The 26353-nt window shown below is 33.6% G+C and overlaps 3 protein-coding genes and 1 non-coding gene across 5 annotated transcripts; 1 reads left to right on the plus strand and 3 right to left on the minus strand.

Moving 5' to 3' along the window:
- Window positions 1-952: 952 nt before the first annotated feature.
- LOC7461764 (riboflavin biosynthesis protein PYRD, chloroplastic) lies at window positions 953-3471 on the minus strand. Its single transcript, XM_002302545.4, has 3 exons — window positions 3000-3471; window positions 2115-2413; window positions 953-1914 (listed from the first exon to the last, which is right to left on the minus strand). Exons 1-3 carry the CDS (start codon window positions 3384-3386, stop codon window positions 1305-1307), a joined length of 1296 nt encoding a protein of 431 aa, XP_002302581.2. The 5' UTR covers window positions 3387-3471; the 3' UTR covers window positions 953-1304.
- Window positions 3472-3546: 75 nt separating this feature from the next.
- Window positions 3547-3620, minus strand: TRNAV-CAC (transfer RNA valine (anticodon CAC)). Its single transcript has one exon. It is a non-coding gene; the product is annotated as a tRNA-Val (tRNA).
- A 2195-nt stretch (window positions 3621-5815) lies between these two features.
- Window positions 5816-11847, minus strand: LOC7461766 (integrin-linked protein kinase 1). The gene is made up of 7 exons (XM_024594145.2): window positions 11739-11847; window positions 11551-11630; window positions 11065-11127; window positions 7300-7412; window positions 7108-7193; window positions 6853-6971; window positions 5816-6508 (listed from the first exon to the last, which is right to left on the minus strand). The coding sequence occupies exons 3-7, from the start codon at window positions 11121-11123 to the stop codon at window positions 6370-6372; spliced, it is 516 nt and encodes a 171-aa protein (XP_024449913.2). The 5' UTR covers window positions 11124-11127; window positions 11551-11630; window positions 11739-11847; the 3' UTR covers window positions 5816-6369.
- Window positions 11848-18360: 6513 nt separating this feature from the next.
- On the plus strand, window positions 18361-20681 carry LOC7461767 (uncharacterized). 2 transcript variants are annotated; one of them, XM_024594980.2, is made up of 2 exons: window positions 18361-18808; window positions 20040-20681. In XM_024594980.2, exons 1-2 carry the CDS (start codon window positions 18538-18540, stop codon window positions 20258-20260), a joined length of 492 nt encoding a protein of 163 aa, XP_024450748.1. In that variant the 5' UTR covers window positions 18361-18537; the 3' UTR covers window positions 20261-20681. The 2 variants fall into 2 exon arrangements, with proteins under 2 accessions (XP_024450748.1, XP_002301355.1); XM_002301319.3 differs by having other exon boundaries at window positions 18377-18808; window positions 20046-20681.
- The last annotated feature ends 5672 nt before the right edge of the window (window positions 20682-26353 follow it).

Consider the following 26353-nt stretch of genomic DNA (forward strand, 5'->3'; position numbering starts at 1 on the left):
AGACAAACCTGTTATATAGACGTTATTCCTTTATAAGTAGTGGTCCTTTTCACATGGGTCAGGACTGTTGGAAGAAGGATGAGTATGGTAGAAAATAAAAAAAACAGTAATGTAAAGTCAAAAACTCAAGAACAATAAGAAAATTGAGAGGGAGATATACTTTTATTAAGTGTTTCTCTTTAAGCTCTCTTAGTTATTCTCTCTCTTTTGTGCTTCTACATAATGCTGAATTACAAGCTTTTTTTTATAAGCATAAAATCCTAGACAATCAAGGAATTAAACTAATATAAAAAATTCTAATCTAAACATGAATTGTATTTTATCGACTGAACCGGTCGATTGTTTCTGAATCGGTTGACCAATTCAACTTATTCTAATCGGCCGACCGGTTCTCAATTGATAAACCAGTTTCTCTGTTTTTTAGAACTGAAATTTGATTTACTTTCAACATCTCTCCTTAAACTTGATTTCTTCATAACTTCCAACACATCTCTTATCTTAATAAAAACATCATATTTGAGTGGCTTTGTGAATATATCCACGACCTGATCTTATATCTTTACATACTTGACTTCAACTTTTTTTTTGCAATACAATCCCATAGGTAATGAAATCTTATGTCAATATACTTACTTCTATCATGAAATACTGGATTTTTTACCAATGCAATGATTGATAAGTTGTTCATATAAATTTTAGTAAGCTTTTTTTGTGTCATTTGCAATTTTTTCAATTATCTCCTTACTCATATGAGTTGTAAATATGCTTACCTCATGGCTTTGTTAGGCCTAACAACATTGTTGATCTTTTGACACTATTTTTTCTCTTTTGCTTGCCAATTGCCTATACTCTTTGTACAAAAAAAAATCCATAGCCCTTTTGCATTGGTTTGTCATTCTGAATGAATCTTTATATGCTGCGATTATGTTTGTGATTTATATTAATAGACTGCTTATATATAAATTTATTAATATGTTGAAACATTGAAAGGTCACCCGCAACATAGTTAATACATTGAAAGGTCACCCATGCCATTGTGCGGTACAACTATCTAGTTATATATTTACTATAAAACAATCGGGAAATGCCACTTTATTGTCAATTTGAAATACAGGTAAGAGTTTCCATCACTCGCACAAAGATGGCGGGGTGGGCTGCACCTTTCCCGGCCAATAAAAGAATTGGCAAGGTTGCCTGGCTGGCATAGATCAATCGCCAAAATTTATGCCCTCATGGGATAGACCAGTAGCCGAAGTACTTGTCAAAACTAATACTGCCGCCATAAGTTCCTACGTCTTATAGCACTATAGATAACCCTCCAGTACAATGCTCTGATCACCTGAGATCTTGGGCTGTAAGTTATTGACTTTTAGCCTTCGTCGAATGCTCTTTGATGCCGTGAGAGAACTTAAACCACTGCTTTCATCCCAGAAAGGTAATACTTCCACCACAATTTTTTGCAATAAATTCTGCTCGGTACCATCTTTTAGGAGCTCTTCAAGCTCAACGAAACTGCCTCTCAAATCCATCAAAACACTGCATAGTCCCCGGCTTTTACAATATTCCAAAATTGCATTCAAATTTATCTTATCCAAAACCACAGTTTCAATACCCTTTTTAGAAGTTTCTGGTTCTTCACTTGCCTCTTTGTCTGTAAATATCGTAACTTTAGAAGCTGCCTCTTCCGTGAGTAGAGGAATTTGGATTGGAGAACTAGGGCCTCCTGCCATTAGAATCCAAAGGGGTTGATTGGCACCAGGTTCTTGTGATGCAGGAAATGGGGAACTACCAGTTAACGAGGCAGAAAGTATAACTGCGTCATATTCTTGTAACAATTGAGAGTAGTATCCACCAGTGTCAGTGACTCCTTCCCCAAGTTGGTTTACAAGATGGCCATTGACTGAGAGGGAGTACCTGCACGTTTAAGCGAGGCCTTAAATTAGATCACTTTTACAATTGGATTGCGCAAAACTAAGGTACTAAGAAACTTGATCATTGAAATAAAGAGAGGCTAAATATGAACTACCCAAGCAAATCAATTAAAAACTAAATAAAGATGTCCATTGATGATTGTTTTGCTTTCTATTTTGAAACAATAGGAGGGAGTAAATTACCTAAGCGTAACAAAGGGCGACCCTGTCAGCATTTTATGGATAAAGGCCTCATTGAGCCTCTTGCACAATTCTTCTTCTACACCAACAACTACATTAATTCCTGCATCTCTCAATCTTTGCACACCTCTGGAAGCCACAATTGGGTTTGGATCAATCATCCCAATAACAACCTTCTTCACTTTGGCTTTTACCAGGGCTTCACTGCATGGTGGAGTTCTCCCATAGTGATTACATGGTTCCAAGCTCACATAAGCTGTTGCATTCTCAGCCAAATCCTCGGCATCTCTAAGGGCAAAGACCTGAAATCAAATCATTCTCAAACAGTTTGTCAAACAAACATGGCAAGTTGAACAGTACAGCTCGTGGAAAAACATAGAAGAATGCTAGCTGCATGAGCTAACAGCCGAATAATAGAATTCACTTTAAGACATCTTGTAGTGAGATTTCAGAAGTGCTTCCTTTTCTTTCCAAGTATAGATAATACTGCTTCAAGAATGTAAAACATATTACTAGACCGCATGGAAATCCCCTTGAAAAACCAAAAGAGGTGAATGGCAAAGAACTTTTGGCATCATTAAAAAAAGTCCAAAAAAGATCAATATTTGAGGCACAAGTTCATCATTTCTACTCAGAAGCAAGAAATAATTCCCAAGATTTAAAAAAAGAAAAGAAGCTACAGTACTAAACTTCAGACTTCACCTATGGCCAACACCAACATTATCAAAACAATAAAATCAATTAATCCTAATTCATCAATTTGGCTCAAAAGACTAACCACTTCCTTTTATTTTGTAAGAATACCCAATCTTTTTCATCAGGTTACCAGATAAAGCATTAGATAAAAGAAGAGGAGAAGACAAGAAAAGAAAAGTGGGTTTTTGTTACCTCAGCATGAGGCTGGCCAGCTTTAGGGTGAAAACCTTCACCAACAATTTTACCATCTTTAACAATAACACAACCCACCATAGGATTAGGACTAGTACACCCAATTGCTTTCCTTGCTAGCTCCACACACCTCCTCATATAAAACCCATCATCTTTATCGTCATCACCACCCTCTTTTGCCACACAACTGACCGTAACCAAGATTCCATGTTTTCCAGAACTAGACATCCTATTGACTGGATTGAAAAAACCTGATCTTGAATGGTCTCTGAGAGTCAGATTCAAGGGGTATTGTGGTGATGCCAGAGAAGGAAGAGTACGAGAAGAGCGAGAGAAATTGAGTGGTGTGGGAGGGTGATATGGGAGAGTCAGTGTGTGAGCCGGCATTTTTGGACAAGAATCTGGCAGAGAGCAAGCACGGAAGCAGGCCCTTTTATGGGCGACTGCTACTCTTTCCAGACAAAAAGGGCCGAGGTGGACAACGCGTGAGTTTTATTTGACTGAGGAGGCCAGACCAAAAATTGGATTCTAGACCAAAAACATGTTTTGTCTGAGCCCGGGTTCGAACCGGGGACCTCTAGTGTGTGAGACTAGCGTGATAACCGACTACACCACCCAGACGATTCGATAATGAAACGTGTTTCATCTTATAAGTTTATAGTATTCTAAGTGAAAAGCTCGACTATCTGTCTGATTGTTGAATTAACATGCCATAGATGATAAAAAAAAATGAAATGAAATATAATAATAACGACCAGTGCTTCATGGATTGTAGAATTTAGGAAAATCAATTTTTTATGACCATCTTGTATCTGTTAACCATAATTAATCGGATAACTTCTTTACTGGTTAAGAACTTTAGCTTACCCCCTTAGAGTAGACTAGTCAGACCAGCTTCGTTGGATCGGAACTATGGTATATATAAACAACAAATTGTAGCAATTAATCGGATACGGATATTATTTGAATAATTGAATTGCGTTTTATTTTGGGTCAGACCAAAATTGTTTTACTATATATATAAAAAAAATGTGTAAATGTTGCTAAAGTGATTTTTAACGACAAGAAAGATTTTAATGAAATTAGAAATAATAATAAAAAAATATCCGGGGTAGAAAAAATTAAAGAAAAAAAAAATTATTATCACAATCCAAATTGAATTCACTTATGCTATAATACGAGTTACATAAAAAATTAATTTGAATTGCAAGAGTTAAATAAAAAATTAATTTGAATTGCAATATTAACAAGCATTGTTCATGTTTTAATAAATTTCAATTAAAATTAAAGATTCATTGAGTTGAGACCTTTTCTAGACCGAATTTTAAACCAAATTAGGTTGGAGTCAACCTTTTTATAAATTGATTGACTGAGTGAATCAAATTGCAACTGAGCAATCTAAAAAAAACCAAAATTTACCTGAAACAATATAAAGGCAATAATGTTTTAACTTCGTTTTTTAAATATTAAAATGATAATATTTTAAATCAATATAAGTTAACTTGTTAAATATATTATCCAATTGAGTCCAACAACTTTACTTTTTAAAATAATTTTTTATTTAATCACAAAAATAATAAAAATAGGCATATGTAGAAAAGCGATTAAATAAAATTTTCTTTAAATAAAAGAAAAAACATTATAAAAGGTTGTGTAAAAGAACACTTGCTAATATAATAAAAAATATAGCTATGATTTAAGTAAGAAAAAGATAAAAATTAAATTGTACTATAAAAGCCTCAAATAAAATTTTATTTAATCTATTTTAATGGATTTAAATCAAGATTTTAAGGAAAAAAATAATAAAATAGATTAGGTACATAGGCATGGATGGGCTATCGCTCCTGACCTAAAAGGAAGGAGGTTAGGCCATCATCTCAGGCCTCAAAAATAGATAAAACATCATTTGCATCTCCAAATTTCAATTACATTTTTTTATGTATAAAAAAATAGATAAAGCATCACTTGCATCTCTAAATTTCAACTACCTCGTTTACTTATTTTTTTTTTTTAAAAAAACAAACTATACATCTTCAAATTCCAACTACCATTAAAAAATTAAGCAATTTTAATTTAAAAACACTTTTAAAATTCTAATAAATCTATTTCACGATCTAAAATACTAAAAATTCATTAAAAAAATGTTTTTTATTTTGTTTTTCAAACCTGATCTAATTCTTTTTAAAATAAAAAGTAAAACACAGCTCAATAGAACTCCTTTCATAAAATGAACCCTTTAGCATCTAGAATTATAATTTTGGCTATTGGATTGTGACCAACGTATGAATTTCTCTTTTTTTTTGTTGTTTTTTGATGATTATTTTTTCTTTCTAACTGAAGGATTTAAATGCAAAAAAATAAAGTTTTAAATCAAAATATTAAAATCTCATAAAAAGAAGGATTAAGAATGAAAAATAAAAAAAACTTTGGGAACAAAAAATGTTAAAAACACGCAGGAGTTGTAGTAGGAAAAACAAAGTGGTTGGGAATTTGTTACGGTGTCAATATTAATCCTCATAGTTTTATTATACTTAATAAAAAAAATTAAATTTGATTTTGCTCACCGCTAGAATCTTTTTTCAACATTGCGAGAAACCCTTAAAAATCTAACCTAAACAAATTATCAATCACAATCCTGTGTAAACCTAAATGATAGGATCACACTAAAAAAATCATAAGTAACCGAAAAGAATGACAAAAAAATAAAATAATGAAAACACCAAGTAAATCAACAGTGATTCAGCTTTCAGTCCACGGTGAAAAGCTGATCTCTTTAGTTTTTTTTTTAATTTGAATTTTTATTAGTTGGCCTGTTATATTCTCGAACCCCATGCGCTTATTTGATCCAAGATAATGAAACAAGTAAATACAATCTGAAGATTCTGTTCCAATCCATAACTTCAGGCCACACTGTAGCCATGAACTTGGAAGAAATAATGATATCTTCAGGCACCTGTGCTCTTGTTGCTGTTTAAGTTGTGATCTGGTTGTGGAGGCCAAACTGAGGTCATGGCAGGGGATGCGGCAATAATGATGAAAGTGCTGCAGTGCAGGGAGCGTCAGTTTTCTCTGGCTTGACAAATTTGGACCATTTCAGAGACAAATGTGCAAGAAGATTACATGGCAAATTGTGAATGAGAGGGTGTCCATAAGAATTTCCCAAACGACTTTTATACATGATATCTGGGAGATAAGACTTCCCCAAGGATATGTAGGGCCTCACATGCAGCAGCAGATACACAAGTGCATGGTGAAAAGGGAAGGCATAAATCAAATACAGAAAGGAGAATACAGAGTGAAAAGGAGAACACACATTCAGTATGGTGAAAATTGGAGTCGGGATGTATATGTGTTGCTGTTCAGTTAATCTCTATAAGATGCAACAGCAGCAACAGCCACCTGCGTCTTTCTTACTTTGGAAACTCTCCTGGATCGACTCTAGCTTTGATATTATCTCTTCAAATGTTGGTCGACTTTCAGGATTCTTGTGCCAACACTCTCGAAGAAGCCTAAATCAAGTGAAAGCAAGCAGTCAAGAGCATAATCAAGCAAACTAAATTGTAGAGTTTTAGATAAAGCCTTGGCAGTATGGCGTGCGTGTGTCCAGAACCAAAGAGTTCCAGAAATAATGAGACCTGTTTGCAGAATGCCATTCTCAGAACAGAATATTGACCAGCATATATAACCAACCTAAAACTCCTCAGAGCCCCACTACTGTTTTCATTAATAGTTCTATCTAGCGGCATGCCTTTTCAAATAAATCAAGGCACCGTGAGGGCTGCAGTTGTTATGCTGAATTGCAGTTCATCTTGTGCTGGTAAATAAAACACAATGAAAGAGAAGGAAAGCTAACATCTTAATTGGATCAGGGTAAACAAATGAGGATAGAGATGGTCGAGCATCTTCAAATGCCCGCTTGTCTGCAATATGCTCAGGGAGTGCTGTTCTATTTGATGGCCCTCCTTGGAAGATCTGTCAACAAATATAAACCAGCATGAACAAGATCATGATATAATCAGAATACGAAAACTATCATGCTCTTTATTGTTCCATGTACAAGTCACAACAATGTTGATTTCAGATGAACCCAAAGCTTGAATTCGGTTACCTCATGTACTATGAGGGCAAAGGAGAAGACATCAACACTTTTCCCATAGGATTCTCGACGATATACCTCAGGTGCCATGTAGCGATCTGTAATATCCCATAACATTGGCCACAACAAATGACGTGATCTTTACATGGCAGAAGATCTTTAGTTCTAACAGATACATTAATTCAATAAGAAAGAAAGGCTTACATGAACCTGTTCCTCCAGTCATCATGTAACCTTGGTCATCCTTTTCCTGTGCAATTTTGCTTAAGCCGAAGTCTGTAACCTTTAGGTGTCCAGACTCATCTTGTAACACATTCCTAGCAACATTAAGTTGAAAAAAAACCTTTTGAGTTCTTTCATTTGTCATTTTCTCCTTTCGCTTACATGGAGGGAGGTAAAGTGATGCAGTGAGCAATCATTTATATTTTTTATGTTGGCTGACGGTATTCCCGTTATATTCTTCTAAAAGGCTAATTCTTCTATTAATGTTTTATTTACATTATGTTTTAAGTTTGACAATTACTTTTCCTTAGTTTATATTCTATTACTGTGACTGTTGGTGGCAGATTATGATTTCTTTATAGCTTGAACGTTATCAAGCTCGAGAAGAGTAAGGTTCAAGTTATGGAAATTCTAAAAGTGACTCCGACGATGTTGATCCTTTCGTCAATTGTCAAGATCAAGAAGGCAAATTGATTGAAATGTTTTTTCAATCTTCAGATGATATAAAGAATGAATTACCAGAATTTAATTTAAGGCCATCTTCAACCTGAAAAATTTCTTGATTAGCTTAGTGCTATTGAGAAAGTCTTTGATTACAAAGAAATCCCTGAAAACAAAAAAAATGAAGCTGGTAGCTATAAGATTGTGTGGTTATGCTTCAGCTTAGTGGGGATAAGTCCAAGAGATGCGACTTCGAAAAGGAAAAGCAAAAATTACAGAATATGGGAGAATAAAGCCCAGACTTAAAGAGAAACTCCTTCATTCTGATTTTACACAGCATTTTCTCTCGGTTTAATAATCTTCAACAAGAACATAAGAGAGTGATTAACTATACTATAGAGTTTTAAAAGTTAATGGCTCACAATGATACTCAAGAAATTGAAGAACAACTGGCTGCAAGATTTGTGGGGGGTGGGTTTGAAACTTTCAATTCACAAGATTTAGAAGTTGAATGATGCTTAGCAATTAGCATTAAAGTTGGATGCTAAACTTGCACGAAGTGGGCCAAATAAACATTTTGAAGCACAAATCATAATTCCTCATCCAAGGCTGGAAACTCTGAAACAGAACTTGGAAGTTCTATATATGAAAGAACAAATTAGCCTCCACAAAGCAAGATGGTGGGAAAAATAACCGCACTCATAGGTCAGCAACTTACTTCAAATATGGTCAAGTTGGCCATCTTGCAAACGAGTGCCTAAAACATCGAGTGAACCTTATTCATTCAGAACAAGGTGAGGAGTGCATTGATGATTCTTAAGAGCCTATCTATGATGATGAAAAGGAAGTCTAACGTGAGGAGATTGGGCCTGAGGTGGGAGAATTTTTTATGATATGTAGATCACTTGCCACTTTGAAACAAGATTGCAATGACGATTCATTTTATACGATTGGATTGAAAATTAGAGGTGTCTAGGTTGGTAATTTCTTTTTTTTATAAAACAAGGCTGTTGGTTTTATACGAATTTCTCGACTCTTTCCTCTTTAATCTTGTTGCATTCCAAGAATAAATTGTTTTTGATAATATATATGTTGTAGCCCTTGATTTTAGGTAAGAAAAAAACACTTTATGATCCTATAATTATATGTTGATTATGGAAGTTTTTAATTGGATTATGGTCTTGTGGTTTTTTCCACATTGGGTTTTCCATGTAAAATTTTTTGTTGTTGATTTGTGTGATTAATTACTTAATTTTATTTGTTGGTTGATCCTAATTTTAATTTCATCAAGAGAGGAGAATTGTGATTTATGAATTGTGAATTTGGTTAGATTGATATTGTTTTTTCAATAAAGTGGTATCAGAGTACTGATTGTGTAGATTAATTTTCTTGTGAAGTTAAAATATAATATGAAGATTTAAGCATGATAAAGCTTATTGTCTCCAATTATTTTATATCAAAAACAATGATGGAAGATCACCTTTATTGCAATGATTTGGCTTTGCCGCTAGAGTGCAAAGGAAAAAACACTGACAATATAGAGGAGGTAAAATGAAATGTGCTTAATAGAAAAGCAACTGCTGATGTTCCAAAATGAGTGTCTTTTAATTCCATTAACTATATTTCTCAAGAACATAACTACTGCAAAATTTTAAAGATATTGGAAGAAACCTTTGCTAAGGAGATTACATAAAACAAAGCTTTTGCGATTTGAGATCTTGTGAATTTGAAGAGTAAAGATGGCGAAGATACTTCACTGCACATAAATAAATTTTAAGGGTTTTTGAATTACTTGTCATTGATGAATCTTGAGATAGCTGATGAGATAAAAACATTAGTTCTATTGAGTTTATTGTTAGATAGTTGAAAAATATTGGTGGTGTCACGTAATAATTCTACTCTGAATGGAAAGCTTACTTTGAAGACAATTGTCATGATCAATTTTTCTCTATAATTTTCTCATGGCTTTGATGTTCCAAAAAGAATATGGAAAGAAAAAGGATGTTTTTTATGCGTACTTAAGAGTGTTTAGTTGTAGGGTATTTGTATATATTTCTAAACATGAAAGATTTAAGCTTGGCAGCAAGACGAAGCAATGTGTTTTCTTGGGTTCTAAAGATGATGACTTTGGTTATAGGTTATATATAAAAAAGAGTTGTGAGAAGTAAAGATGTGTTTTTTGAATATCAAACTATTAAAGATTTTGAACAAAAAGATAAAATAGAATCTACTAATTTTATTCCTGCAAATTCAAATTCAATAACTATTCCATAGTTATATTTGATGCCTTTTAATCATGAAGGAGATTTATAAAATGATGATAATAGAAGTTTGCCTTTTGGGCTATTAGTTGATGATCCGGAGCCAACTAATGATAATGATGATATTATTTTTAAATAGGTTATTCAAGAAGCTCTAATTGAGCCATAATTAAGGAGTTTCATTAGAACTTACTAAGCTTCCACTATATATTCTCCTCATGAGTATGAGCTAGTTACTAATAGGGGAGAGCTAAAATTCTTTGATGAAGTTATGCCATATGAGAAGAAAATTAAGTGGTTGATAGCCATGTAAGAAGCGATGAAATTCTTGCATGGAAACCACACTTTCGAGTTAGTAAAGCTTCCTAAAAGCAAGAGAGCACTCTAGAATAAATAGGTGTTCATGTTGAAAATTGATGAATATTGCTTACAACCAATAAATGAAAGATTGGTTGTAAAAGATTTCGGTCAAAAGAAAGCTATTGATTTTGAAGAAATATTTTTACCCTTGCTCAAGATATCTTCAATCCGAGTTATGCTTGGTTTAACTGCTATTGTGACTTGTGTTAGGAGATCTACATGGATTACCCTTAAGAGTTTGAAGTTAAAGGTATAAAGTAATTAGTTTATAAGCTGAAGAAGAGCTTGTATGGGTTGAAGTAAGCTCCAACATAATTTTACAAGAGTTTGTATGTTGTAGCCCTTAGTTTTAGCTAATAAAAAAAAAATACTTTGTAATCCTATTATTTGTTGATAGTGGAGGATTTTACGTGGACTACAGTTGACTTTTTCTATATCATTGGGTTTTTCACGTAAATTTTTCTAGTGTTGATTTGTATTATTAATAGTTTAATTTTGTTAATAGATTCATTCTAATTTTTATTGTGCAAAAAGGTAAAAAGAATTGAAACTTGTAAATTATGAATTTAGTTAGATTGATGTACTTTTCCTAACAAAAGCGAGTCCGAAACTCTTGTAATTTGACATGCAAGCCAAGTATCCAACACAATCAGCATGAAACAGAAATATCCAGATAGCAACATACCTTGGTGTCAAATCCCGGTGTATAATAGCACGTGGTTTGTGTTGATGCAGATAATTCATGCCCCTGCAAGTTTTCATGATCAATGACAGAGGGTTTAGCGTGTGGAGGCCACATGATTTCGAGTCAAATGAGTAGAAGCAGAATAATTAATTAATAGGGTAATACACAACAGGAAATGCTAGTGCATCGAATTGCTTGTAATTTCTTCGGAGAATTCAACAAGAAGGCAGCTTTATTGGAAAGAAATGGAGTTTTTGTCAGATAGATTCTATAATGATCTAATCAACTCAAGAAAGCTAAATTTCAACTACTTGGCAAAATCTCCTCTGTAACAACATTATCTTTGCTGTAACAAAAATACATTTCAGGATGCTCTTGGAGTTGAATTAACGACATAATCTTTTTTTTTTCAAGTTTGTTCGAAGAAAATGCTTAAGCTTTTATTTGCAAACTTCAAGTACAGGAAGCATTCTTTGAACATCTTACCTTGCAATATCTAAAGCATACGAAACTGCTGTTTCCTGATCAAGTCTTCCCTTCCGTTTTAGGATGTCATACAAACTTCCCTAACACGTTCATATCGGAGGAAAAAATCAGGGGAGCAAATTCTAGTCTGGAGTCAACGAAACAAATACCAAAAAGGTCCAGTCATGATTGAAAATTGGATAACCCACATCGCGAAGGTACTCCGTCAGGAAGATCAACCGATCGGAGTGCTTTAGAACACCAAGGAACTGCACTATATTAGGGTGGCGCAACTTTTGCCACAGCCCCAGTTCCTTCAGAAAGGTATTCCTGTGAAATTAACGTGCTGAGAAGATGAACTTAAGATAAAATCTGAAAATAGTTAAAGTTGCTAGAATCAGTCTATACTCAATAGCCAACTAGTTGATCTACGTTTATTAACATCATTACTGTATTTTTCGTTGTTTTCTTTTCCTTCTCGTTATTTCTTGGTGCAGTAGTTTCATAGTTTTATCAACTTGAAAAAGGTCATTTCAGATAGTAAGATCATTCTTTGAACTTATTGAAAAACATGGATTCTTATATTGAATTTACTACCTTCTTCATTGTTCTCTTTTCTTCTCTTGGTTTCTTAGAGAAATAGTTTCACAGTTTTTTTTACTTGAACGAGGTCATTTTCTGGTAGGCAGATCATTCTCTAAACTAAGAAAAACTTGATTTAATGTCCTAAATTTTAAGATGTGTATAATTTGAATATTTATAAGATATTGGACAATGAAACAGAGAGAGAACATGCTACACAACTTCAGGTATGAAACTTACCTCACCCTTGGATCTGATGCAATGGAGGAACGGATCGTCTTTGCTGCTACTTCTGTACCACGCCATTTGACTAAGTAAACTTCACCATATGATCCCTGCAATGCCTTCTTGATCTAAGTCAGTGGGATCATCACAATAACATTATTAAGTGAAGACGATAGTAGTGGTGAAGGTTAAATATCTCAATGGAGCTCCTACGACCCAAAGGACGTGGGGCAATCAAAAAGGTTTTCATGGGCCCTATATAAGTTTGCCTTTAGAAATTGGGATATCCAGTAATTACTTCTCCAATGAGTATTGCATCATCCATGCCCACTTCAGAGTAATCAATCTCATAGCACGCAGTCTGGGAGTCAAGTCCTACCTGTCCCAGTGAAAATAATAACATAAAAACAGATCATGATAGGGAAATTGAATGTGAAACACTGACTGATCAATATTACTAGACCCATGAAGTTCCCAAAATAGTTTGGTCCTATAACATTCCATATGATCTAATGGAAAAACACTTATTTATCCATCACTAATATAAACAAGAGCCTTAATCTTTGCAATTCTGACAGCCACCATTAAGTCTATATATAGTTTTAATTGACCACGCAAAACATATGAACAGTAGGTCAGTGCATACAGTAGGTATACACAATGAGCAAATAAACAGTAGGTCAGTGCTGAATGCTATATACGATATTGCAGTTAATTAAAATAGGCATATGTTTGAGAAAGTGTCCTCCATTTTTTATCAATTCGTTAGAAATATCCTGAAAATTACACGTAAAGTGATATTTCTCATTTGAGTTAACCTGAAAATCTTGGCCAGATATACCAATGATCTAAGGAGAAATGCAGATAAAAAAGCATATGATGTGTATATATATATATATATAGCATTAGGTCTGTCTCCTTTACATAAATTAGTACAGCATATATGCAAAGGAAGTGCGATACCGGATCTATTCCGCCTCGAGCTTCCAAAATCTTGCAAATACCTTCATGACCAAAGCTACGAGCATCTGACAGAGGCTGAAGATTTTCTAATGTCAAATGACAGAATTCCAAAAATCTGACTACTACTCTACGGATGTGATAATAATAGCAATCTGACAGAAATTTAGGGAAACCCTGTATGTGAGAGTACAGTTATGCAATACACAGAATATGTTTTTTGTTACACTCGCTTGAAGACTAAAGTTTATATACAAAGTTCCTAGTAAGAAGAATTTTCATTAAAATTCATATCTGTAATTCTTTTCACTCATTCAAATTTGTTGTGTTTTTATGTTGTTATCATCCCTATAGCTTCCGCTGCATCAATTGAAACGTGCCAAGCAAGCATGATTATCAACCATATAACAAAATAGAGACATAGTTTTAGTTTCTTAATATATCTGCCGCTAGCTCTGACTGCCTCTGAGCAATGAGACCTTACCATTTAGCACATACCTTCCACAGCTAAACACATTAGTTGCCAATGTGTCTTCTTCTTAATGCATGGCAAGCAAATAGATATCAAGTTTAGAGATGAGAAAAACTTACAGTGCGACCCCAGCGATCAATAGAATTCACATCTGCTCCTTTCTCAAGAAGTAGTATCACAACCTCTGTACAACCTTCACAAGACGCCAAATGAAGAGCTGTTCTCTTATCATAATCGGCCAGATTGGGTTCCACACCTTTTTCTAACTCCTGCAACACTCCAGCTTTGTCACCCTTGCTTGAACAAGAAAGCAGCCGGTATGGACCTTCGGAGTCGATTGCTTGTGATTGAATCCTCTGATATACAAAACCACAGTGAAATTGTCTTCATTTGTAATGAAAAACTTAGCAGAAATAAAGCTCATTGATCATCAGCTGCTTTGTTTCATCGTACCCAAAATCTCAATAAAGCGCACAAAGATTATATAAAGCAACAAAAAAAGCTAGTTCATTGATCATCACTTGGATGTATGATGAGTTTCCACCGTCAAAACTTGAACAAAAGAAAAAATGATTCCCTAAATATTCTTCCTTTAAGTGCCTTACATAACTGCATGCATATAAATGTCATAAAACTTGAAAATACACAGAAAATCCTTCATAAAACCCCATTTCCGTGAAGGTACGTAAGGATGGATAAACCTAGATTCAGCAGTTGCAAAGATCAATTAATGCCATAACACAAACCCTTTTCTCTCCTCGATGCCAAGTAGAAGCTCAAGCAAAGGGAAAGTATGCAGAACTTGTAATTCTTGTTAATAATAGATAAAAAGTTCGATTCTTATTAATATAGACCATGCAAACAAATTAAACCTAGTCCAAAAACTAGTAAATGCTTATCCTCGAAATGATTCGAATAACTTATCTGAAATATATACTCAAAACACTAATAAGTCACAAATATCACAGAATTCAGTCCATTTAATGAAGAAAATTATAACTTGACTCACAAAATGAGATGATTATTATACATAGAATAAATAAAATACTTGTTATAAGCCCTTGACATAGTTTAAAAAGGAAAAATCTGTACCTGACTCCAGATAACAAGCTCTCTTCATTTCAAGAATCGATTTAAATATCAAACAGACCTCAAAATACGCATAAATTAACATTAAAAGACAAAAAGAAGTGAAGTAAGTACCTTTGAGGGGAGGGAAGAACCATTGCAACCTTCCATGATCAATAAAAAACAATCAGAGAAAGCAATCTCTCTGGCCAGAAAAATAAATAAATAAACACACGAAGTAAAAAAAGAAAATCAATTTGAACACAAAGGGAAATTAAAACCAAACAAAAGTACTAATACATGGAGTACATTTTCGATTATTACATGTAATAGTACTAATACATGCATAAGCCCAGCTAAGCTTACAATAGACGCGAGGACATTTAATACATTTTCGATTAAATAATGACACTAACAACAACAATCCAAAATCTATTTTGTATTGAATTCGATGTAACCGAGGGTTACTATCGTGTCCTGTCTCGTCTAAATAATTATTCACTTGGATTTCTACGTCTCCAGGTATTGGATTGGAAGGAGGTATAAAAATACTGTTTGGTTGAAGAGAAAACTGAGAATTATAACTTCATTAAATTTTCTCGACAACCAAACAATTCCCCCCCCCCCCCCCCCCCTCCTTTTGTTTTATCTGGAGAGTGATGAGGGTTTTGGAGTTTTGGCTGGAAGTTTGTTTTTGGCGGGTTTTCTTCTGTTTTAATTAAACGGTAGCGTTTCGTTTTGTTTCAAGTCTTGGCTTTTTATTACTATTACATTAGCAAAAGCGAAGTGGGAGAGAAAATTTGTCGGCCTGTTGCTATGAACCAAACAAGAAGGGAAGGCCCATCCTTGAAGCCAATTAAAACACATAGATATGAAGAGAAAACTACGTGCCATTGAACTTTGATTTAAGAAACAGCTTTTAGTCAGGCTATTCAAGGTGTAACTTTAAACAAAACGACCAAACGTTCTACAGTTTCTTTTGGATCAAAGCTTAAATTTTCTTGGTGCAGCATGCATGAAATAGGAAGGCAAAATGTACTGCCATATCCAATCTGTGCAATTGCAGTTAGCCCCCTAAAAAGAAACAATACTTAAAGTACAAGCAGAGTGTAATTCAAGTTCAAAGCAGAAAACCGTAAAAAGAATCCATCTATGTCAACCGAGATCATGACTTCAAATGCATCTTGGACGAGCTCATAAAGAACCCTTTCCCCAGCAACGCCTACAGGTTAGCCATATTACAAATATACTTATTAGACTGATTTTGCGTCCTACAGGTTTAAACCTAAATCATTGCGGATTAGTACAAAATGCCTGAAGCAAACAGCATCGTAGCAACGAACTATAGCTAGGTTTATAGCTTTCGGCAATGTAGAAAAGGATAAGATCAAACTAGATTCTTATATTTCAAGATGACTGAGCACAGAATCTCGTTTGAGGCAGCGCATAGACAACGAAATGAGCAGAAACCAAACAACATAACACATATGTTCTTGCTACTCGGTAAGCTTAATTTGTGGCCCAGGATCTTTAACAGCACGAAATATTGACAGCTTTAGCACAGCATCTTTATTGTTGATAAGCTCAAAACCACAAACATCAGTTTCTTTCGATTTATTATCCTTCAGAAACATAGGCCATCCCCGATTCACGTAGAGATTTCTTTTTGCCGCCTTTCTCCAAAGAGTTTTGAGAGGCCACTTTTTTCCACGAGGACCTTGAACTTCAATGCTCTTCGGTTTCCCATTAAGATATTGCTCCCTACCGAACGGTACCGGCATGAACTGCATGAAAAAAAGAAGCACAAATTGCCAATAAGCATATTTTGGGAAACTGAAAATTTAATCAGTACATTCATCAATGTAAAGGCTGTTATTAGGAAAATAAATTGTTTAGTGCAATTCAAAATTTACAGAAATATAATAATATGAGCAGATAAATGATAAGCATATAAATATAAATAAAGTACAAGTAGAATTTCAGATGAAAAACAATAAATTAAAGAACCTTTAGCAAAGATTGTTTGAGGCCATAAAAGGCTTTCTGTAAATGACAAATATGTTCAGGAAAGTATATATGAGAGAATCCATTGTTGAGTCATGTAAGCATCTTTATTGAGATCACCATGCACGAACGCATTTTTAACAAGTTAATGTATAGGCCATTGAGATTGAACTGCAATGGATAGAATAATTCGAGTCGTAATTGGTTTAACCACTGCACTGAAAGTGTCACTATAATCAATTCCTTGTTATTGATGAAAACCTTTAGCAACAAAGCGAGCCTTGTAACATTCAATGGCGCCATCAACATGTTGTTTAATATAAAAGGAGTTCGAATCTCACCATCCTCATTTATTTGATAAAAATTAAACACAAGGTAATGTAAGTCTGTGCAAGTTTCAAGCTCAAAGGGCTTTCACTTGAGGAGGGTGTTAGAGAATAATATAAATCATATCTTGGAACCTCACCTAATAGCTTAAGCTATTGAGTTGAGATTATTCATTAACATATAAAAGGTCTATTTGCAGACAATAATATTCATGTGTGATTGTCGGGGAACTAAAATCCAAGTGTCATTCTTCATAAGTGCAGAGAATTCATCATTCATGGAACTATGCCATTCTGGAAACTTCAAAGCAGTAGTGAAACTGGTTGGCTCAATGAGGGGAAGTGCAGTAACAGTAAAGAGAGCATGCTTGTCCGAAGCAATAAAATAAAGGTTGTTAGTGGAAGGTAAAGTATCCGTCGAGTTGTCCTGTTCGGGTCAAAATTAAATTAAAATATTAAAACTCTAATTAGCTTGCAATTTTTTACCTAAGAGAATTTTTGGTTTAAGAATGTATTTTTTTAGATCTGTTTTGATAATTTTATTATAAGAAAAAAATAAGTTTTTACCATATAAAATTTAAAAAATAAAAAAATATTTTTTTTCTTGCACACGGGAGCTTTTAAAATTCTCATGCATATTTTTTTTTTATTAAAAAAAATGTATTTTTATCATGCTTTGAAAAAAAATACAAGAATTAACTATTTTATGATTATCTATTAGAACTATGTCTACATTTTAAAAACATAAAAAAAATTATTTTGTTTCTTTTAATATACAAGATTATAAACTTATACGTGAGATATATTCTTGATATTAAATAAAAAGATAATTTATTTTATTTTTTATGTTTTTATATTAGAATGATTAATTTTTAATAAGATAAAATAATATTTTTTTATTAAAAAAAACTTTTCTTAAACCCTAAATAAACAAACAGTTAGATATCAAAACAATGTCTTAATTTTTATTATTGATAAAGGGAAGAATAAAATGACAATCATGTAATTATAATATTTTTTATTTTAACGCAACAACAAATTTTTAATAGGATGTAATTTTAATTATAAAATAAAATTAAAATGTATTAATATTAAAAATAAATTAAAAAAATAATTTATACAACTAACCGTCCATATATGGATCGGGCTGGGTGGTGCAGTCACTGTCAGTGGAGACCTCCGCTTCTCTACTCCAGTATTATATTATACGCTCAAAATGAAAAACCCAACCCCACCCCTCCAAAACAAAAAAAATACAAGAAGAAAAGGAAGCTCAAAAAACTGTTTCAAATTTCAAAAACCCAAAAAATACCCTCCAAAACCCTCCTCTCGCTCTTCTTCTATACTCCACATTTACAGATCCAAACAAGCATGTCGTCTAACAATCCGAACCAAACCATTCGGAGCCCAGAAAAACCCGAATCCAAATTCGAAGACGAGGCGGAGGACGAGGAGGAAGCGGAGGAATTGGAGCAGTTGGAGACACAAGTGAAGCAAATGGCAAAGAAGATTCTCGAGTACAGAGTCACTTTACCTGATCAACTCAAAACTACTCTCGCTTTGCTTCTTTCTTCGCAACGACCCATCTTACCTGATTGCGATTCCGGCTCGGATCCTGGGCCCTCCGGTGAACTTAACCCAGGTTAGTTAGTTATCGTCTTCTCTTTTAGGGTTTTAAATGTAATCTGGGTTAAGCAAGTGAAAATTGTGTGCTAGTGTTTTTGGGTACTAAAATATTTGGTGATTTGTGTGCTGTTTCTTTTGAAGTTTAACTTAATTGCAAAATTTGTTGATTAGAAGTGTTAATGAGTTGTTGTGCCAGCTTAATTTTAATGTTATTTTGTATTAGTACGTAAAAGATTAGGTCTTAAACCGTTGCTCAAGGTCAGTTAAAGATTTTAATTTTAGGTATGAACTCGAATGATATGCCATTAACAAGTATCATGGAAGTATTATTATTATGATTGTCGTGTAATTTAATTGACGACGACTTAATTAATTAATTAATTCAAGTTGATGATATTTGAGATCAGTTAATTTATGCTGCATTGCCTAACGTTAATGAATAATTTTAGCTTTAGGCCAATGGATGTGCCGTCTACAAGCTGTGTTGAATTATATCGAGCAATGCACTGTGGTTCTTTCAGCTCTTGCCTTTTTTTTCCAATCAAGAGGAAATAATTTTTAGAGGGATTCTATGTAAATTGGAAAGATAAGGAAGCTAGGAAGGCAGACATTGTTCTAAGAGCTGAATGAAGATGAAGTTTGTGGTTTTCTGCTGATTTCTATGGAAATAGAGGTAGTCAGATTTTCACATCTTTGGTTCTATAGTGTGATAAGTACAGAATATAACACTAGCATGATAGGAAATGATATAATTTGAAGCTTGTTGTCCGCGTCCAATACTGCACTTATATTTACTCTTTGGAGGTTCATCGGCGCAATTGTTTGATTGCAATTCTTTTTCATCCTAAAGAACGAACTGTGTTTTCCGGTTTTCCTTGTTCCTTTACTTTTAACTTGAGAAAGTGACATGATGATGTTTGCATTCAAGGCTTTAGAGCTATCTTGGTAGGGAATAATATAATCTATATTTTAAAATTTTATTTAATAGCTTAAACTACCTTACTTCATAGTTTAAGCTTTTTATTTGAGATAGTTCTTTTACATAATATCAAATCTTTAATGATTAAACAGTCACGAGTTTGAATTTTACTTTTTTTTTAATTAAAATTAGTTAATAATATAACATAGAATAAGTTTATGTAAATTTCAAGTTAAAATACTGAGATACTTCTTTTTTGACACCTTGTTCTAAATTTATAGATTTTTTATTGTGATTGTTGCACTGACGATATCATAACATTATGGAGATTCAGGAGGACAGGACAAATCCAGTAGAGCGGCATTACTAACAAAAGAAGACCGAAAGACTGCCGAGAAAGTACATTTGTTGAAAGAGAAAATATCTAGCAATGTCTCTACAATGCCTGTAGTTTTAAAGAGGATGAAAGATTGTATTTCTAGGATTAACAAACTAGATTCCTACAATGGAAGCATACATCCGGCTTTTAAAAAGAAAAAGACAGGCTGAGTTTGCTGTAGTTTTAGCATTTGGTGTTAGTTTCAAGGTGAATGACTAGGGTTGCCTATGATTGTCTTCTATTTGTACAATAGATCCATGATCCTGCTGCGGAAAGGAAGGGCTTGCTAACCAAATTAGCCTAACAGTCCTGGATTTAGGTGTTTTCCCTGTACTACAATTACCCGAAAGCATCAATTTTAATGTGGAGGATAGGTGTTGATAGCTTTCCAGCAAGACATCTTGCATCGACTTGATGCAATGATTATTTAATTGCAAGATGGGATAAGCTATTGTCTTGCCACCTGTGTTACTTAGGTTCTCATTTACCCATCAGCTACATTCAGGCTGTCTGGACATGATTGTGATCTTCAAACAATTGATTTGCCTGTCGGAAAAATGGCGGATTGAATGCTTTCTTGTAGTCTGTGTAGTTGGTTTGGCTGTATACCCGAGACATCATAGGCAATTCCAAAATAACTTCAAAAAGATAATAGCATTTTTAATTGGCAAAAGTTATTTAGAAGAGTTAAATTGTTGATATGGTTTTTTAATAGTGTAATAAACATGGTTTCTTATGTATTTTAATATATTTAATATTAATATGTATTTAATATATTCAATGAAAAAAAGTTATTTTTAACAATCTATTTGCATTTTAATATATTTAATATTAATATTTTTTGTTGTTTTTTTTTAAAATCATTGAGGGGAAAAGTTTAATAACGTACATTCTACTTACCAGCTCCTGTTCTGGCACAGCTGGTATTGGTAATTGCTGGTGGACAAACATGTGTTCTTCTTTCTGTAAAATTAACTTAACCCAACATCAGTTTCATTCTTGAATGATTGCAAAAAAAAATAATAATAATAATCTTACAAGGCTATCTCTTAAGCTCATAATCAAGGACGTCAGAAATATAAGTTTATTTGCTGAAAGTTTTGTAAGACAGGCAGAAATTAAGGGAAAAGGGCAATGTCTTTAAGCAAAGAACTGCACCAGATATGACTGATAATGAAATATTAGCTTGAACAATTCTTATAAAATCAATTTTCATCATAGGCGTAAAAGAAATACCTTTCTCAGGGGAGGGTTTACTGTCCTGTCCAAGTTCAAGATGTAATTAGCACCTGTTATGTGCAGCCTCTGTGCAAGCTGCATGTGGAGGCAGCTATCAGCAGAATTGAGCTGGAGATTGATATCGAAAGAACAAGAAGAAAACGCAGAGCCAGTAGCAGCTTTAAGACACCATCAAAGAGATTTATGGAAGTTCCCAATATGTTATTATAGAGAAACTCATTAAACTCGACAGTATTTACAAATTATTTACTTAGAAGCCCTCAATTTATACTATAAAATGAATAAAAAATGCAGCATTTATACAACTTCAGATCCTAGTTTCCCAGATCAGGAGCTGTCTGGTTCCCTGCCACTGACTGATCACCTCTCCTACCTGCTAATCCAATTACAAATCTCGAAAAGCTTCAATTATAACTTCACAAAGCACTGATTAAAGGTAAATATCATGTTTTTCCTCATTCGAGCGAGGTTTATTCCTCAAAAATCTGCCACGTTTCAGCTTCAGAATCTTAAGCATTGATCCCAGATTTACACTCACACCTTTAGAATCACTATGGTGCCACAGGGCCATAACCACTTGGCATAAAAGTTTCCCCTAGGATTCTAGCATTCAATTAAAACCTACCCCATGGCGGATCATCTTACTAAAAAAACCCTGCTAGAAACAAAAGATTTCCTTTAGCCCCAATCACGAAATTAGCCGGTTCTGCCACATCTCCACAACAACAAACTTAGGCAAGAGCGGCAAGCTCAGCAAAGAAAATGGTTGCTAGAAATAAGTAACGGAGTGATTGGTGCGGTGGAGATGAGCACAGGGACTGTTTATTATTTAACACGGTATAGATCTTATTCTATTTTAATTCCTTATAGATTAATGAAAGCAATGATGCTTAAATCTTCCTTTTAAGTTTCTATTGATAACAAAACTAATATCAAAGATTCAGGATCAAAGTTTAACAGCTTCAACTCAGTTGTCTTTTCCAACTATTCGCGATTTCAAGCAAGTTTGGACAGGGGGTGATTTCAGCTAGCTTAAAAACCTTACCATGCTAAAACAGAAAATTCAATTAATGTCGAAAGCTCTTGAAGAACATAGCAGAGTGCTAATGTAGCTATCCGGTATTTTCAATATTGTATCCACTAACTTTCTAGCATAGGTTGCATTTCTTCCCTTCAAAAACATACCCAAGTAACAACCTAACAATTCGCATTGTGGCCACAGAATCGATGACCATTGCCATATCCATCTCACTGAAAATGTTTGTCAGAATACAGATTAGGTGCAAAACAAAGACAGCAGGATTACCTGAAATGAAGCCATCAATGTGAATGCAATATTTCCTTTCTGTACGGCATCAGCTTTTCGGGTAGCAAAGCTTTTCCCATCACGTATTCGTTGAACTTTGTATATAATTGGCAATAAAAGAGTATGGACAAACATAAACCACATGTAATATCAGTTTAGCTGTCATGCTCCATCAGCAGGAAAGTGAGCCCAAAACGTTAGAAGAAGGAAATATATTATGCAACCCATTTATTTTCTCTTTAAAAGAAGAACTTATGGCAAGGTTCCCTCTTCTCAAATAACTGACTGAGCATGGTACAATCTACTACCGCTATCCTCTATGCTTCATTTCAAAACCACGAATGCTGGGTCAGGTTTTTTCAAAACCTCCACTGAGCTTGTGCATGTATTCTATAGTAAGAATGCCCAACCCATCTCAAAGAGCACCTATAGCATGTGGTGAAGCATACAGGAATTGCAAATTGATTACATGTGTAATGACTGAACATATCAATACATAAACTTGATAAAGGTCTCTCTCTTAAAGATGATGGACTGAAAAGGTAAGACAAGATGATCTAAAACTTGATTAAACACACACACACACACACATCTATTGACTTTGAAGGGAAAGGCATTATTGATGCAAACAAAAGCATCATCGGTACCTGACAATGAACTGCGAAGAAATATTTCAATTGAACTGTACACTTATATTCTCCTTTATTTCGTAATTTATACATATTTTCTTCTTTTCTGAACAAGAAGAAAGTCAGAAATTTGAAGAACTTATAGGATCAATTTGTCTTTAGACTCTAGAGAACAAGGTTGCTTCACTGCTTCTTGCAGAACTTGTTGATAACTTGAGATGGAGACTGGATGTGGGAGAATTTTCACTAATTTCTTGTGGCACATACTATTAGAGAGAAGACGAGCCTACCAAGCAGGAAGGGATAGCAGAGTATGACAAATAGTGGTTGCTTCTACTTGGACATATTGCAATTGTTACATGAATCATGAATCATGAAGATTGAACGGAGGTAACCTCTGAGCATAACAAAACTAAGGGTAACACATGGTTTTTATCCAAAGATTAGGCGTCACGGGTTATACTTACTGTTAAGATCCCCCGCAAGAAGAAAACAAGCATGCAAGCTATGGACAAGTTTAAGGCAATCAACTGTTTTTGATGCTGCAGCCAGTGCCTGCGCATAACATCAAAGTGTAATAATGTGAAAGATAGCTATGTTTCTGTTCCCAACAAAAGAGTCAGCTTCATGTTAGCTTAAAATAAAATAAAAATTACAGAAATACGAATGTTTGTACAAGATAATTGAATAGATAAAAACCAAAAGTGATAAATCTAAGGAATTATGTCGATATATATATATATATATATATAGGTATTGATAATGTGTTTTCTAAGAGAAAAAAATGTAATTATAAATTCAAAATATAACACATATTGGATGGTATTTTTTTATTAAAGTATTGAGACGGTAACATATTAAACTAATAATGATAAACCCAAATTAATTGGTTAAATTTGTGACCCGAATCATGAAATCATGATGAACTCATAAAAAAACTAAAAAAAAAAATTACGATTCTCAATTTTCAGGGTGTCTTTGATTTAATGGCATCGAATGTTCCTTTGTTGACTAAAAGTTGGACAATAACTTTTATGAATTCATTTGTCTTAGGATGTATTGTTGTATTAACAATCATATTTATTACTTAATTTTAGAGTATTTCCCTCAATCAATACTTTTACATATCGATCGATAAAGACTTATATATGCATAACTATTATTAGAGGATAATTTATTCATGATTCAAGTTATTTACATCAAATGAATGGAACATTTTGTTACCCTTTATCAACACCTAAAAGTAATGACTTTAAAGGTTCATTTATGTTAGGAATCATTGATGCATATTTGACTTATGTATTTTAAAAAAAGGTTTTAATTTTTAAAAACCAAATATAGGGTTACTCTTAATCAACATATAAAATAATGAATTGTTATAAGTTCATATTGACAATTGAAAGTTTTACTTGGAAATTAAACCAACATGGTTTGAAAAAAAAGTACATGTAAAAGCATTTGAATGTCAACCTTTAAAAGGCCTTTTAATATGAGTTAAACCTTTATTGAGTTTTATAAACAAGTTATAAAATCCAATGCAAATGTGTGTATGAGTGTGAAATTCATGCATGAATAACACAAATGAATGAAAAAGAACATAAATATGAGTAAGATGCAAGGTTAAGGGATTCAGCCTAAATGCATAAATGCAACAAAAAATCAAAAATATTTGAAAACACATTTGCGATGCATATACATACATTATACATGAAAATTAAGCGCACAGGTAATTCAAATGTCCACATACATATATGCAATCAATCTAAAAAAAAATATTCACAATACACCTCCAAATCAACCATAAACCAAAATAATAATTTGAAAATCATTTAGGATTCGAAATAGATCTTTTAGAGTGGCTAAGATGGGTAAGAAATTGTTGGAGTAATAGATGGAAATTGTGAAATAATGCTGGAAAAGTTAGCAGCGACGACTCGGATTACATCAAGTCTTTTAAATTAATGGCAGGAACAGGAGGTGTATGGTTATATTCGTAGGATGCACCACTTTCTCCTGGTAGTGACAATACAAATCACCTTTATTTAGAAGAGGAGGTTGATGGCCAGAAAGTTTCGACCTTTTTTGCTTATGATGTTGTCTTTTTTGGACATGTCATTGGGCTTAACGGTGGGGAGATAAGGCACATGAATATATTTGCATGTTGCACCACTTCCCATTCTTTCTCCTGGTGGTGGCGGTGTTAATCATCGTCAATTGGTGAGAGAGACTTAGTACCAGGAAATTTCAGTAATATTTTATTTCTTTCTTTGACAATTTTTTTTCCTTCATTATTTTGATGTTTTACGATATAGGAAGTTGTAAAAGTTGGTCAGATAATAAGAAGAGATGAGAGAGAGAGGGGGGGTTAAGGTTGCTGAAATGGTGGTGATTGGTCATGGTTGTTGTTATGGTGGTCGAGATCTGGTGAGGTTGGTTGAGATGTGGCTAGGGTTCTTGGTTTTGTTTTGAGTTTTGGTAGGAGAGAAGATGAGTAGGGTTTTCTAGGGTTGTTTTTCTTCTAAATTTCAGCCTCACTTTCTCTTTTCTTTTTCACCATCTTTTTATTTTTTGTCTTTTATAGTGGCTAAGGTTTTGTGGTGAAAACAATAAGTGGAAAAGATGAGGGTAGGTTATTTGGTGGGTTGGTTTGTGTTGTGGGTGGCTAGGTTTTCCATATTCCCTTTTATGTTCCCTCTTTATATCTTTCTATGGTGGCTAAGGTTTCTCCTTCTATTTATATCCAAATATTTTTGTCATATTTTTTTAGTTACCCGGTCTATAAGTAACTCAATTTTATTTTGGTCCTCTATTTTTTCTGCACTTTAGCTAACTTGTCCATTTGGTTCCTATTCTGACCTTTTATTTTTTCAGTTTTGTATTTTTTTTCCCTTCAAAGAACAATGTCAACATCAATTCGATAAAAAAAAAAAGTAATCAAGAAATATGAAATAGATGCGTTAATGGCTAAAATGCTTCAAAAGCATATTTTTAGGTTTTCTGTTTTTTCAAGTTTTTTTTAAGACAGTGAAAATTATAAAATATGCGTAAATGCATTAAAAACAATTTTTTTATTTTGATTTTTTTTCAAT

Source organism: Populus trichocarpa, chromosome 2 (assembly GCF_000002775.5).
Source record: "Populus trichocarpa isolate Nisqually-1 chromosome 2, P.trichocarpa_v4.1, whole genome shotgun sequence".
Classification (NCBI taxonomy): Eukaryota; Viridiplantae; Streptophyta; class Magnoliopsida; order Malpighiales; family Salicaceae; genus Populus; species Populus trichocarpa.

Excerpts from the sequence above, each read along its gene's own strand:
- LOC7461764 (XM_002302545.4), bottom strand. The coding sequence starts at position 3,386 with ATGCCGGCTCACACACTGACTCTCCCATATCACCCTCCCACACCACTC. Across the intron at positions 2,414-2,999 it reads CTGGCCAGCCTCATGCTGAG|GTCTTTGCCCTTAGAGATGC; the intron begins GTAACAAAAACC and ends ATTTGATTTCAG. Across the intron at positions 1,915-2,114 it reads TCGCCCTTTGTTACGCTTAG|GTACTCCCTCTCAGTCAATG; the intron begins GTAATTTACTCC and ends TTAAACGTGCAG.
- LOC7461767 (XM_024594980.2), top strand. The coding sequence starts at position 18,538 with ATGTCGTCTAACAATCCGAACCAAACCATTCGGAGCCCAGAAAAACCC. Across the intron at positions 18,809-20,039 it reads CTCCGGTGAACTTAACCCAG|ATTCAGGAGGACAGGACAAA; the intron begins GTTAGTTAGTTA and ends AACATTATGGAG.
- LOC7461766 (XM_024594145.2), bottom strand. The coding sequence starts at position 11,123 with ATGAATTATCTGCATCAACACAAACCACGTGCTATTATACACCGGGAT. Across the intron at positions 6,972-7,107 it reads TTGCCCTCATAGTACATGAG|ATCTTCCAAGGAGGGCCATC; the intron begins GTAACCGAATTC and ends ATTTGTTGACAG. Across the intron at positions 6,509-6,852 it reads TACCCTGATCCAATTAAGAT|GCTTCTTCGAGAGTGTTGGC; the intron begins GTTAGCTTTCCT and ends CACTTGATTTAG.